The sequence below is a fragment of the Manis javanica genome, chromosome 17, assembly GCF_040802235.1.
Source record: "Manis javanica isolate MJ-LG chromosome 17, MJ_LKY, whole genome shotgun sequence".
Lineage (NCBI taxonomy): Eukaryota > Metazoa > Chordata > Mammalia > Pholidota > Manidae > Manis > Manis javanica.
In genome coordinates, this window is record NC_133172.1 from 2,906,753 (window position 1) to 2,919,788 (window position 13,036).

At 51.2% G+C, this 13,036-nt stretch overlaps 1 protein-coding gene across 39 annotated transcripts in view; it reads left to right on the forward strand.

The window, feature by feature from the left end:
• The first annotated feature begins 3,156 nt into the window (after positions 1 to 3,156).
• LOC118973807 (zinc finger protein 529-like) overlaps positions 3,157 to 13,036 on the forward strand; it is a 29,343-nt gene continuing 19,463 nt past the window's right edge. For 6 of the 39 annotated variants that reach the window (XM_073226935.1, XM_073226938.1, XM_073226936.1 and 3 more), the window contains exons 1-3: positions 3,157 to 3,289; positions 3,482 to 3,963; positions 10,120 to 10,245. In XM_073226935.1, coding sequence (XP_073083036.1) covers positions 3,172 to 3,289; positions 3,482 to 3,963; positions 10,120 to 10,212 — 693 coding nt within the window. In that variant the 5' untranslated portion in view covers positions 3,157 to 3,171 and the 3' untranslated portion in view covers positions 10,213 to 10,245. The other 33 variants (XM_073226951.1, XM_073226950.1, XM_073226930.1 and 30 more) reach the window with 31 other exon arrangements.

Consider the following 13,036-nt stretch of genomic DNA (forward strand, 5'->3'; position numbering starts at 1 on the left):
GTCTTCCAGGCGGAGCACACTGCCTCATGAGAGGGCAAGTTAGGAAATCACCCTTTATCTGGGACTCTGCAGAGGTGGGGGCCAAGCATCCAACAGGCCAGGTTGTGGGGAGCGGAGGGGGCTCAGCTTTAGGAGCCAGAGTGCTCCGCCTCTGAGCCTGAGACCCAGCGGAGAGACACAGCAGCACGGAGCCCGGATGCGGCCTCCAGGCCCGGCCTCTCATCCCGATCTGCCTCTGGCCACTGCCTCCTGGTACTTCACTGTAAGGGGGTTTGTGGTGGGGACTCGATCATGGGAGGAACCTAGTAACCACAGTGTTGCTCATGTGAGTGCAGATTAATACCAAAATAATAAAAAAGGTGGAGCATAACTCCTGCCTCCTTCAGTGACTTCCTGCACAGTATGGGGAGGAAGACTGAGCTGAGGGTGGAAAAACCCGACAAGCGTTGCCAGCCAGGTGGCGGAGGCTGACACCAACAGGGTGAAATCATCACATTGACACATGCACCCTTGATAACACGTGATGACAGTGACCCTTCACCTCTAAGGCCTTCCAGCGTAATCAGGACAAAGACACACAACTGAGGCACAATCTCCAAAACACCTGACTAGGACATCTCAAAGCCGTCAAGGCAGCCGAAAAAAGGAAAGTCTGAGCAACTGTCAGAGCTGTCAGAAAACAGCATAAAACCTAAATGTGACTTATTCCCACCAGGAGGTTTAAAACATTTTAACAGTAAAGTATTAACAAAGGGCCACGTGGTGGAAGCTGCTCAGGCTGAGAGTTGGGGTGGGAACTGATGAGGGCCTGTTGCTACCTGGTTGAGGTTTTTAAACCTACCAATAAGTTAAGACAAGTGTAAGGAAAAGATGTAACTGGGTTAGACGCCGTCCGGGACACAATGTGAACCTGCAGTACTCAGCCAGTGAGGGGGCAGGGCAGGGGCTCACGTGCCAGGGGATAAATCATTTGCCCCCACTGCCCCAGGGTTGCCCGCTCACCAGCCTCCCCTGGTCCTGCAAGACCGTCACTGAAGCCTCGCTCTGCTGTCCTCTTTGTCTCTGTGTCCACTTACTGGGTTTGGACCAGGGAGTGTGTTTCTCACAGGATTCATGTGAGAGACTAAATCTCCTGGGGCTCAAGGCTGAAAGGGGTTCCCCGCCAGGCATAAGTTCTCTGTGAATCTGCTGAGACTGAATAAAGAGAAGGGTGGAAGATTGGGGAGGGGGTCTTTATTTCTCACTGTCCAGTCTCTGTGCGCACTCATCGTTATCTCCCAGTGTTCGCGCCCCCTCTCGCTGTGCTGTGCTCCCCAGCTCTCTCCCCGTGTGTCCCGAAGTCCTCCGTTTCCCTGCTGCCATGCTTGCCCCTCCCCCTCCCTGCAGGAGCAGCTTCGCGGGTGGGTCCCTGCTGACCGGAGGGCGCCTGACCAATTCTGTACCAGTAAAGGAGGGGTGGAGAGAATTACCGTTTCCCGTCCACCCCATGCCCTGAACAGCAGTCCAATTACAGACTGGTGGCCGTGCTGTGCTGATTATCGCACTGGTGTGCAAACAGGCCCTTATACGCCTCCAGGTGGGGATTCTAGTTGAAGACTCCCATTTACCCAACACACCCCATCACATTGTTGGGGGAGTGTTGTGTATGTCCTCTGTCCTTGTCCCTGCTGTGACAAAGAATTGAAGGGCAGAGACACTAGTGAAGCTGAATAAAAGTTTTATTTAAAGTAAGTTAAAGAGAGAAGTGCAGCAGGCAACCTCAGTAAGTAGAGGCGCCCCGAAGGGTTTGGAGAGAGAAAGCTTAAGATGAAAAGGCTACACTCTAAGCAAGTGCAGGCGACCTCAGAGAAAGGAGCGCGCCCCGAAAGGTTGGGGTTTTCCTCCTTTAAGGATTCTTTAGAACGTGTCTAAGGGCTGGGGTGCGGAGTTGTTAAGTGTTCTTTAGATACTTAGAGTTAACTCAACACAAGGAAGTTCCTGCTCTGATTTCTCCCTGGGATCCCAGCGTCTGGGGCTGGGAGCACATCAAACAGCTTCTTTCCGAGCCCGCGAGGTGGGATGAGCTGTTCTCTGTTTGCTAAAGAGCAAGTTAAGGATCTTACATTTTTAGCTTCCTGGGTATTATACAGAACTACATAATTAGGGACGGAAGGAGAAAAAAAACAGCATATAGGTAAAGGTAAAGATAAAGTAAGCTGGGCCTGGAACAATGTGGACTGGATCACTGATGGAGGAGCCAAGTGGCTGTGGGAAGTTTTGGACTGTTGAAGGTTTATTTTACACCGGCGGGCTCAGACACCGGCGGGCTCAGACCCGAGATATCTCCCACGGTCTGAGCCCCGAACAAAGGCAAGGGGAGCAATATGTATCTTTCTGCTTTGCATCTGCAACATTTCTACCTGCAGAGCAAATGAGCAGCAGAAGGGAGCCACCTGGGCCAGACTGCTTGCTGTCCTTGCGAGGTGATCCCTGTCAGTCACACTGCTCTGACTGCACACATCCTGCCTTGCTTTCCCCGGAGGCCCTCCCCCTACTCTGACCACACCCACACTCCCCGTCTCACAAGGACTGGCGATCTGCATTAGCACGAGCCTCCGCCCTCCACGCCCTCCTGGCCAGGTCTCCCTGGGCAAGTCTTTGAACACAGCGGAGAGTTGAGCTCTGACTCCAGGACGAATGGAGAAGTGCAAGAGCGGTTACTGGGGTGTCAGTGTGAAGAAGCCCATTACCCCCAGGTAGACTTTTCGTTTCACATTCTAGTTTCCATGTCCCTCTCAGTTCCAGGATTTAATTAAATTGCTTCAATTGACTTTAATTGCACGGAGGTTCCTGGATCCAACCACGGCTCCACGGCCACTTCCAACGCCCCACGAAGGTCCTTGTTCCCAGCTTCTCAGTTGCTTCAGCCTCACTGGCAGAACTTGGGTTCATCCCGCTGGAAAAAGAGCTTTTCACTTGAACTGTTTTCACTGAGGGAGAAACCATGTTTCCCAGCGTCAGTGGTCCTCGCAACTCTGTAACATTGTATCTTGAACTGTCTGAAGCACAGAGACAGGCAGGATGCAGCCCTTCTCGGAAAAAGGAGGAAAAGCTAGTGTATTAGGGACCTGCCAGCAGGGGGCGCGTGTGATCCCGCCCAGCTCAAGGGCTGGGCCTCACCCGCCCGCAGTCATGCGCAGACCGGCCCGCGCACGCCCCGCCCCCAGGCCGCCCGCCTCTTCCTGCCCCGCGCGCAGGTCCCCGCAGACCCGGAAGCGCCCAGCGGGATGCGGTGGAGGCCCCGAAAAGCGTAAGTCCCGCCGCCCTCCGTCCCCCACACCCGGTCCGGGGTCCCTGCGGTCTGTTCCCCGCCCACCACCGTGTTACGTCCTACGTCTCTGCGGGCGCCCGTGCGCACCCCGCGGTTCCCAGTCCCCGTGAGGCCGGGCCCCGCCCCTGGCCTGGCCTCCACGCCCCTTTCCCGTCGTTTCCCTGCCTGAAGCCCTTCCCTGGCGTCTCGGGCCTCCCGCGCCGGGGGACCCTCCACCAGGGGCTGTGTGGTCCCCGAAGCGCGGCACCGGCCGCCCAGCTCCAGGACGAGGCCCACCGCGCCCGCCGGTCCCCTGCTGGCCCCTCCCGCCGCCCCTAACCGCCTCCCTGCGGCCCCGGGCCGGGCCCTGTGCCACCCAGGCCGCCCCTGCGAGGCGCCTCCTCCCCGGACGGCGGTGCTGGAGGGGGACACCGGGGCTCGAGCCCCGGATTCCGCCGGCGGTGAACGGTGCTCTCCCGGGAGGCCGCGCCCCTGGGCTCGCGGGCAACGGCGCTGGGGCGAGGCCGGGCCGGCGCGGCGGGGACAGAAGCGGGACGAGTGCGGAGGCCGGGAGGCTGCGGGAGAGCAGGCGCAGGGAGAGGACGGGCGAGCCCGGGAAGGAGCAGGCGGCGGAGCCGGGGAGGCTTAGAGGCCAGCGGGTCCCCCGGGCGGAGGTGAGCCCCCGGGGAGGGAGGCCCTTGGGGGGCGGCGGGGAGGCGCTCGGGGCGGGGGTCCGGGGAGGGTGCGCGCTGGGAGCCGTGGCCGCAGGGCGGCGTGGTGCTGGGCCCGAGAGGACCGGGCGGCCCGGAGGGCGGAGGAGGGAGGCAGAGCCGCTGGGGTGCCGGAGAGGGGACGGGGGCGCGTGACCGGGCGGAGGGCAGGGGAGTGACTGCGCTGGAGAGTGTAAGAGGCGGGCGGAGGGCGGGAATGCGGGGAGAGCGGGGACCGTGAGGAAGGCCGGGGAGAAGGGGCAGCGGGAGGGGGACCAGTTGCAGTGGGCGGAGCAGGGGGGGGAGGAGGCCCCGAAGGGAGAGACGGCCGGAGAGCGGAGGGCAACTGAGTGAGCAGCAACCCAGCGGGAAAACACAAAATCAAAGAGAAAAAAATAGGGAGGTGGATATACAAAGTGAGAGATGGAAACACAGCGTTAGAGAGGCAGGGGTGGAGTCGGCAGGGCGCTGGTGCTGAGGCTCTGGGTCCTGATGAGTGCTCCGTGATTCAGCTGTGATACATCGGTGGCTTTGAAAATACATCTAAAATTCGTTTCAGTTGTAGAGGTAACACCGAGAATTGCAGAACTTCTAATAGGCGTGGGCAATTTCTATTGTATGTCAGAAAATAGCTTACATTTGCAACTTTTAGCCTGAGGGCAGTGACCTGACTTGGTCAGTGGTGGGTCACCCCCTTCCGTTTTCCTGGTGTGGGTTAGAGGTTGGGAAAGACAAGTGTGAACGAAACGACTGTCACTGTACGGTGCTCTTTTTAAGGGTACAGTAAAATGACTGCTTTGCTTTGTAGTTTCTTTATAATGGAATTTTATATATGTACATTTATGATATATATATATATAGACACTTAACATTTCATAATTTTGTAGTTTGAGATACATGTTGGTTCTTTCATTTTCTACTTATTCTCAAATAAGTTTTGGTGGCCTTTAATAAACTCATGTCATTCTTTTATCAGTATGATATATTCTAACATTTACTTTTGACATCAAAATGACTTAGACTTGAAAAACTTAGACATTGTTTCCTTTTTTAACTTGTTTGTGGTTTAAGTCAGGCCTGCAGGCTTTCTCCCCTGTATCTTCTGTCTTGTATGGACGTGTCCTTTGGTGACCTGTTAACAATTTTAGACTGTTTGACTGGTAGTTGGTAGGGATGTCAGTGATTTAAGAGTCAAAGACTAATTTAACCAGTTTTGTAGTACTCAGTTTTCTTCCCTTTTATGTAATTTCTTAGCATAGTGAGCTGTGACCTCAGAGTAGTTGTTCCCCTCTGGTCTTTCTCATGTTTTATCTGCAGTGTTGAAGATGTGCCAGATTGACTTGGAAGCTCTGTGCAACAGAGCCCAACTATGTCTGGTGCAGCAATATTCTCAGAACAAAACCACACCATCTGTAAAGCTGAAATGAAAAGGAAATATGCTCAGCACTTATTTCTATAACTTACTTGTTTCGTGTTGTGCACACCTGTAGTCGCTTTTTCACAATTCTGCATTTTAAAAACATTTCACAATGACTTTCTGGAAAGGAATTAAGTGTTGGTATCAGGGTGAGAACCTGGATATGTAATCCTGAGTCGTGGATGTTACTTCGGTGGCATCCACAAATGGTGGTATGTGCATCCGAAGCACACAGAGGACCCCCGCACACAAGCACAGGCTTTCTATGCACTCCATTCTCCCATCTTTAAAAGCAAACGTTTTTGTGCACACTGCAGCAGTGGGGATCCTGGATCTCCCTGCACCCCTCTTCGGGTCACAGACCTGGCCTTGATCACACCCCATGAGGCCTGACACCCCTCCCTGCAGCCACTGCCAGCCTCAGGAGGCCTGACACCCCTCCCTGCAGCCATCCCCAGCCTCAGGAGAGAGGCTTAGCGCCCTGGTGCTCACTGCTGCACACAGATGACGTACATTAAGGCTGGTCCCGTCTCACCTCCTGGAAGGGGAACCTCTGGTCAGGTGACACTATATAAAGGTTTTCACGCCGATAGTAACACATAACTCCGTTTCCAGGAGATAATTGTTAAATATTTTAAAAATACAGAATTGCAAAAACATAGCTATATGTGTGCAAAATATTGAAAGAGAGTCAGTTGTAAGCTCTGAGCAGATTTCTTTTTAATTTTGCCTTCATTGATGCGTAGGTTTTTGGTGCAGAGAGTGCGAGGGCTTCCCAGGAAGGCGGGATCTGAAGAGATGGTGGGGGAACTCACTGGGTGGCCTAAGGAGGCTTCTGTCCACGAGTCCCTCCTGAGCAGTGGGCAGCAGGGGATCGTCCTTTCCACACCGGGAGGTCCCCCATGTGGTTGTGGCAAAGGAAGGGAATGCAATGACTCTAGGCATTAAACTGCATGTTTTCCACATTCAGGATTGGCTTCTAAGAAAGACTCACGTTCCCTGAGGCCAAAGTCCGGAAAAAGAGGAGGAGGACGGCAGAGAAGGAGCCGGGAATGGCTGTTCCTCAGGTAAAGTCCCTACCCTTTGGGTGACCTTCTGTCTGTCCTTCCTGAAGGGCCCTTCCTGGGTCTCCCTGAGCTCTGACCCTGACGGCGTGACCCCTGGTCACTCCACTCAGCCCTCAGCACCTCTCATCCCCACTTCGGTTCCATGTCAGCTGACCCAGTGACATGGGGCTTGTGCGGGGGACGGGGCGTCGGGGTGGGTGGGCAGCAGGGACGTGTCCGGGGCTGTGCCTGGATGCACCGTCAGCTCTCTGTAGCCCGGATGAAAGAGGCTGCAAGGGGAAGCCACGTACTAATGTTCATAAATATGTGGTAAGTTGTGGGAAAGGAGACCAGAAAGGGGCAATCTTCTCTGCCTGGTTTTGAATATATTTGAAGCTGGACACATGCGTCACTGGCTCAAAATCTTAATGATTGGGAAACACCATCAGAGACAGAGGGTGTGGAATTCTATCATGCATTTTAACCTATGGCGTCCACCTTTCCAGCACGGATGGCTCCTGTTTCGTGTGCGTGGTAATGACCTGGCTGGGACTTCCGGTACTTCAGCACTTTGCACGGCACTCCGGGCCGGGTGCATCCTGGCCGCTCCCTGGGCTTGAAGGAAAGCTTCCGGTCTCACTGTTCTATGTGTGCCTTTCATATAGGGTCCTCGTGTTTACTATTCCTGGTTCCTTCAGTGTTTATCTTCAGAGTTTGTCAAACGTTGTCAACGACGTTTTTCCCATTAACTGAGATGATTGTGTGTTTCTTTTCCCTTCCTTCCTATAATGGAGCGCATTACCATTGAGTGGCTTTTGTATGTTGAATATTCCCAGCCGTACAGGAATAATTCCACTTGTGGTCTGTACTGGTTTGAATGTGCTGTTGAGTTTCATTTGCTTGTATGTTAAGTTTTTCCATCGATGTTCTTCAGGAATATCGGTCTCTACTTTTCTTCCTGTCTCTTTTTCTGGGTTTGATGTCAGAATCATGCGATTCCGTAGAAGTGTTTCTGAAGATTTATAGCAGGATTCGTGTTTATTCTTCTGTAAGTATTTGGTAGGCTCCTGGGGAAGCCTTCTGGCCCTGGGTGTGTGTGGGAGGTTTCTGAGGACTGCTTGACTCTCTCTAGTTGTAACTGTTCCCATTTTCTTTATTACTTGGTGATGTCTGCGAGGTTGTATGTTTCTCTGAATGTTTGGCATGTGTAATTTCTTGGCATATAATTGTTCATAGTACTTTCTTGTAGACCATTTTCCACATTTCTGGGACACCTGTTGCAGTGTCCCCCTTTCATTTCTGATTTTACTTGAGGGCTCATTCTCTCTGTCTCTCTCAGCCTAGCTAAATGTTTGTCAATTTCTAAATCTTTCAGAAAACCTGTTGTTGGTCTCTTGATTTTTAGGTTTTCCTATTCTCTGCTTCATTTCTCCCTGCTCTGATCTTACTCCTTCTGCTAAATTTTGGTGCAGTTTTTGTTTTTCTGATTTCTTGAGGCATAAAATCCTATTTCTGATTGGAGACCACTCCTTTTCTGTAATGTAAGACTTAACACTGCAGGCAGGCATCCTCCTCAGTGCTGCCGCCACTATGTCCCCCGAGTTTGCTCTGCTGTATTTCCATTTTTTGTCGTGATAGTCCTGAAAATCCATGTGACTTCTTGGACCTTTTCATTGTTTAAACATGAAGTGTATTCCATATTTTGTGGAGTTGTCTGTTTTCCTTCTGCTATTTGTTTCTAGCTTCACTGTGGATAGAGAAGATACATAGTATTACTTCAATCTTCTGAAATTTCTGCTTTGCTTTGTGTCACAACATGTGGCCTGTCCTGCAGAATGTCCCGCGTGCGCTTGCGTAGAAGGTGGCCTGCAGCAGCGGTGGGGTGTCCTTCCCAGCTGTCAGGCCCTTTGGGCTGTGGAGCCATGTGAGTCCTCGAGCTCCTCCTTGCCCGTCTGGCTGGTTGTTCTGTCCATGTTAACACTGGGGTGTTGGCCCTCATACTGTTTCTGCGATGCTGTCTGTCTCTCCGTCCCTTCCTTCCGTGTTTGCCTCATCGCTGTGAGAGTGCGGGCATGTTCGTAATGGCTGCGTCTTCCCGGGAATGGTCCGTCTTGCCATTCTACTGCCCTTTGTCTCTTGGGACATCTCCCGTCTGGCCTCTTTCTTGTGCCCTGATGCGGCTGCTGCTGCTGTCTGGAGCGTCCCGGTGGCATCGAGGATCTTTCCCTCCTTCCTTTTGAGCCTCTCCCTGTCCTGAGATTCGTGCGTGTGTAGTTTGCCCGGACAGGGGTGAATGGCAGGAGCCCTGGGCAGTGCCCTTTTCTGCACCATCATTTCAGAAGAAAAGCACACACTGTTGTAGTGATCATGGTGTTTGTTGAAATCTCTAGTGTAATAACGGTTTTTTTTTCCCCAATATCCTTTCTTCATGATTTTTCAATTATCCAATAGTTGCTTCTAGTGTTCATTTTTGTGGTCTTTTATTTTTCTTAATGAGCTGTAATGTAATGTGTAAAGTTGATAACTTCCTAAACTCGAGTCATTATTAGTGTCGATGTTTTTCCTTGTACGTTTCCCTTGTCCTCCTATTGAATGATGTTGACAAACTAAAATAAGTACCATTGATTTATTTTCATTGTCCCAAAGATGGTGAAATACATACACATAAAAATGATGAAAAAAGAACAATCCAAAAATTTGTCAAGAGACACCTTTTCCCACGGCAGGTAATTGGTGTATTTGTAGGTACATGTTACAAGTACATAGATGTGTAAGACCATTGTTGTTTTAAAAGACATCTATGGTAAGCAAGTTTATATTTTTAGGAATGGAAATTATATCTTCAGTATGTTCCTTGGCCTTCTACCTATTTCTACCACTGTCCTGTTAATTATTTAAATGTACTTTTTGCATGCATATGTGTGCGCGTATAATTTCCTTTTCTGCAGTCCCATGTAGTTAACCTTGGCGTTATTTCCAGCGTCCTGGTGGAGGACCCTCTGTCCGGGTACTTTAGTGCTCTGCTACTTAGCGGTTGGATTCTTTCCGTTTAATTCTAAAGGTGGACCCCCTGAGTTCAGGCGCTTGCTGTGTTGTTTCTTAGCTGTTGGACCAGAGGCCGGTTCCTTACAGTGTCTGTGACACAGTTTTACCTCTGTAACATGAGATGGGCAGAGAACTTCCTCAGATGAACTATTAATGCTGGTAACGTGTTAGTATATGTAAAGCATTGAGTAGCGCCCAGCATGATAGAAGCGTGAAAGCCTTAAGCCACTGCTCTTGCTGTCCTCACAGTGTTTAGTTTAGGTTCCTTCTTTTCTTTAAACGTCTCCTGCTTTACTTCGTCTGCATATGGGACGTCACTCATTATGTGGAACATGCCCTTACACTTCTCTGTAGAGCATCCAGTGCTTCATTTGTGTTTCTGTGTTCAGTGTGTGGTCCACCCGATTGAAAAGTGCACAGATTTAGAGCACATCGTGGCCTCTTATGGAAAAGCATAAGACAGTAATGTTAGAGGCACATAACTTACTCAGAATTCCTATATGCGCATCTGTCAGAACGTACAGTTCATCCATATCTCTTCTGACACCTCTGTCTCCTCATTTCGTGTGAGGATCTCTCCTCATGCTCCTTCATGAACTGTTTTCATTTCAGGGACGGTTGACCTTCAGGGATGTGGCCGTCAGATCTCCCAGGAGGAGTGGGAATGCCTGGACCCTGCTCAGCGGGCCTTATACTGGGACGTGATGCAGGAGAACTACAGGAACCTGGTGTCCCTGGGTGAGGATGGCGTTCCTGCAGAAGTGGGGATTGGGTGTGTCTGCCTTTTCTCTGGTTCGCCCCCAAGGAACCCTCGCAGTGTGGTACTGAGGCCAAAGCCCCTTCAGTCAGACACGGAGAGCTTCGTGATGTGGCGTCTGCAGTTTCACTTTACTCCTTTTCCAGATGACACGGCTGAGATAAATCCGTGTAAAGCCCTGTGCTGTGCTTTCCAGTAGCCGCTGTCCTGTTTGCCGCCTCTCTGCTTTCCATTCAGCAGTTCTTGGAAGAGACCAGATGTCTCACCGTTCTGTTCCCTGTGCGTTCAGGAGGCAGGCGGTTGGAGGAGTTTGTGCAGGAGGTTTCTAGACGTATCTGAAGTGTCCTTCTCTCCTCACCTGAGCCCGGAGCTAGGATTCCAGAAATGCCACAGCACGTCCCATTCCTTTCCTCATAAACTGATTCATCCTGTGGCAAAGCCCATGGAAGGTGTGAACTTGGAAAATGAGGAAATTATCTGCTTGCCCAAACCCAGGGGTAGAAGAGGCAGAGGATCGGTATTCCTGCTGGACAAGGGGGAAGCGGAGATGAAGGACGCGTTCATGGCCCCCAGGCAGGTCCGAACCCCAGCATGGAAAAGTCCGTGAGGTCTAAGGCTAGAGAACAATCCTTTTTACTTCGTGTTCTGCCCTCCAGACCTGCTGGACAGCAGACCTGCTTCCGGACCCAGTGTGTCTGGGGTCCTGCCCCACCCTGGGTTCCCCTGGGCTGGGGTTGATGGCCCACAGTTCTTGGGGAGGCATCTGGCGTGTTGAGGGTGAGGCTGTGCCCTGCACTTTGAAACTGGCCAGGAAGCCCTGATGGCCGCTGACTTGGCTTTCGGGTCATTCTTTGTGCTGACGAAGAGAGCAAGTTTGCGGGCAAGTATCTCAGTGGTCCCTTCTTGTAAAGGTCAGTCTTTCTCTTCTCTCCCCTTTCCCTTCAGTTCCAACTGACAGTTTTCCTTCTGGTGTGGCTTACTGAGGCCTGTAGTTGACACCCCTAGTGACCCAGCGGTACCTCGGCCCCCGCCTTAGTGCCCTCCTGCGCATGGGCCTCATGTTTCTGCAATACGCTAGGCTGAGGATTTCCAAATCCTGATGTTGCTGTTTGCTTCAGAACTGTCTTCAGGTTATTTCCCTCATCACATTTAAGCACTAGCAGTTGGAGAAACCAACCTGTACTAAAACCCTTGGCTTGGAAATCTCCTCAGCTAAACATGCCATTTCAGTGCTTATAACCTCTGTCGTCTGCAGAACTCTGGAGCATGAACACGCGTCAGCCGGGTCCCTTGCCGCTGTGCAGCGAGGCTTGCCTTTTCTGCCTTGTACAATAAAGTACTTCTCACTTCCTTCCGTGAGTGCATCAGAGTGGCCTTTACCGGATTACCACCATTTGATCCATGATGAGATACATTCTGTCTAAGAAGAGGGCTGCTTTGCTTTCTCCACACCGCTCTGCTTTCCTCTCTGAGCCATCTCCTGAATCACATTGACTTTGCCTTGGCCTTCGTAGGCCTCACCGGAAAGCATGCACCTCAAAACGTCCAGTCTTGGCCGATGACCCCGTTTAAAGCCGCTTGCACATTTTCAGTATTTCTTAGAGCAGCACCCACTCCTCGGTACCAATGTCTGTCTTAGTTCATAATGTTACAGCAAAATACCGAAAACTGGGTGGCTTAGGACATTTGTCACATTTGTTTCTCACCATTCTGGGTATGGGAAATCCAAGATAGGGTGCCAGCAGGGTCAGAGGAGGATGCATCTCCTCCTTACTGGGGCTGCTGACTCCTCGTGTCTTCTCGGGGGACAGAGAGAGAGAGAGCGAGAGCGAGAGAGGGAGGGCTGGTGCTCCGCCCCCTCGCTGTGCGGGCACTGCTGCCATCTGTGGCGCCTCCATCCTCACCCTCCTCACCTCCCAGATGGCCCCCCTCCAGACTGGACGTTTGACCACAGCATGTGAATTTAGGGGGATCCACAGGTACTTCCTTAATTGCATATGCAAATTCCATTTTTGGTTTTCAAGGAACTGCTCTACTGCTTCCGATTGCAGCTGCATTTTACTTTTCTTTTGCAGATTAAAGAAGAATTCCAATATTTTGACATCCTCAGTGTTTCTTTCCTGTTTTTTTTTTTTAAATAGTGACCATCCTCATACGTGTGAAATGAGAGGTTTCCTTGTGGCTATAGCACTTAGATTGCTCTGCTGGCTGGTGATATTGAACGTCCTCTCCTATGTAGGTTTGCCATCTGTAAGTCCTGTGTAGAGAAATGTCTATAGGTCCTTTGTCTTTTAATTAGAATCATTGGGGTTCATTTTGACTGAGCTGTAGGAGTCTGTGGTATTATGATTTATAATCGGAAATATGTATTCGGTACCCATCACCTTTTCTGCTCAAAACTCCTAAAACCCGTGTTACTTCCTGAATGATAACACCAATGGGAACATCTCTTGTTAATATATTTGGTCTCCTGTCCTTAGTTGCTAAAATTCTTTCAGTCACGAGGTGAAATGGGTGTCTTAGTCATAACAAGCCCCTTTCAGACACATCTGAGTTTGGGAATGAGGTGCATTTTTGGAAATCTCCTAAGGATGATGGGCTGCTTGCCAGGGAAGTCACCCTGTGGGTACAGGGGTCCTCTGGTCCCACCCTCTGACTTCCCGGGAAGAGAGAGAGAGGCTGGACCTTGAGTCCAGTCAACAGCGGCCAACGATTTAATTCGTTACGCCTATACACTGAAGCCCCCATAAAGACCCAGACGGACCCTTTGGA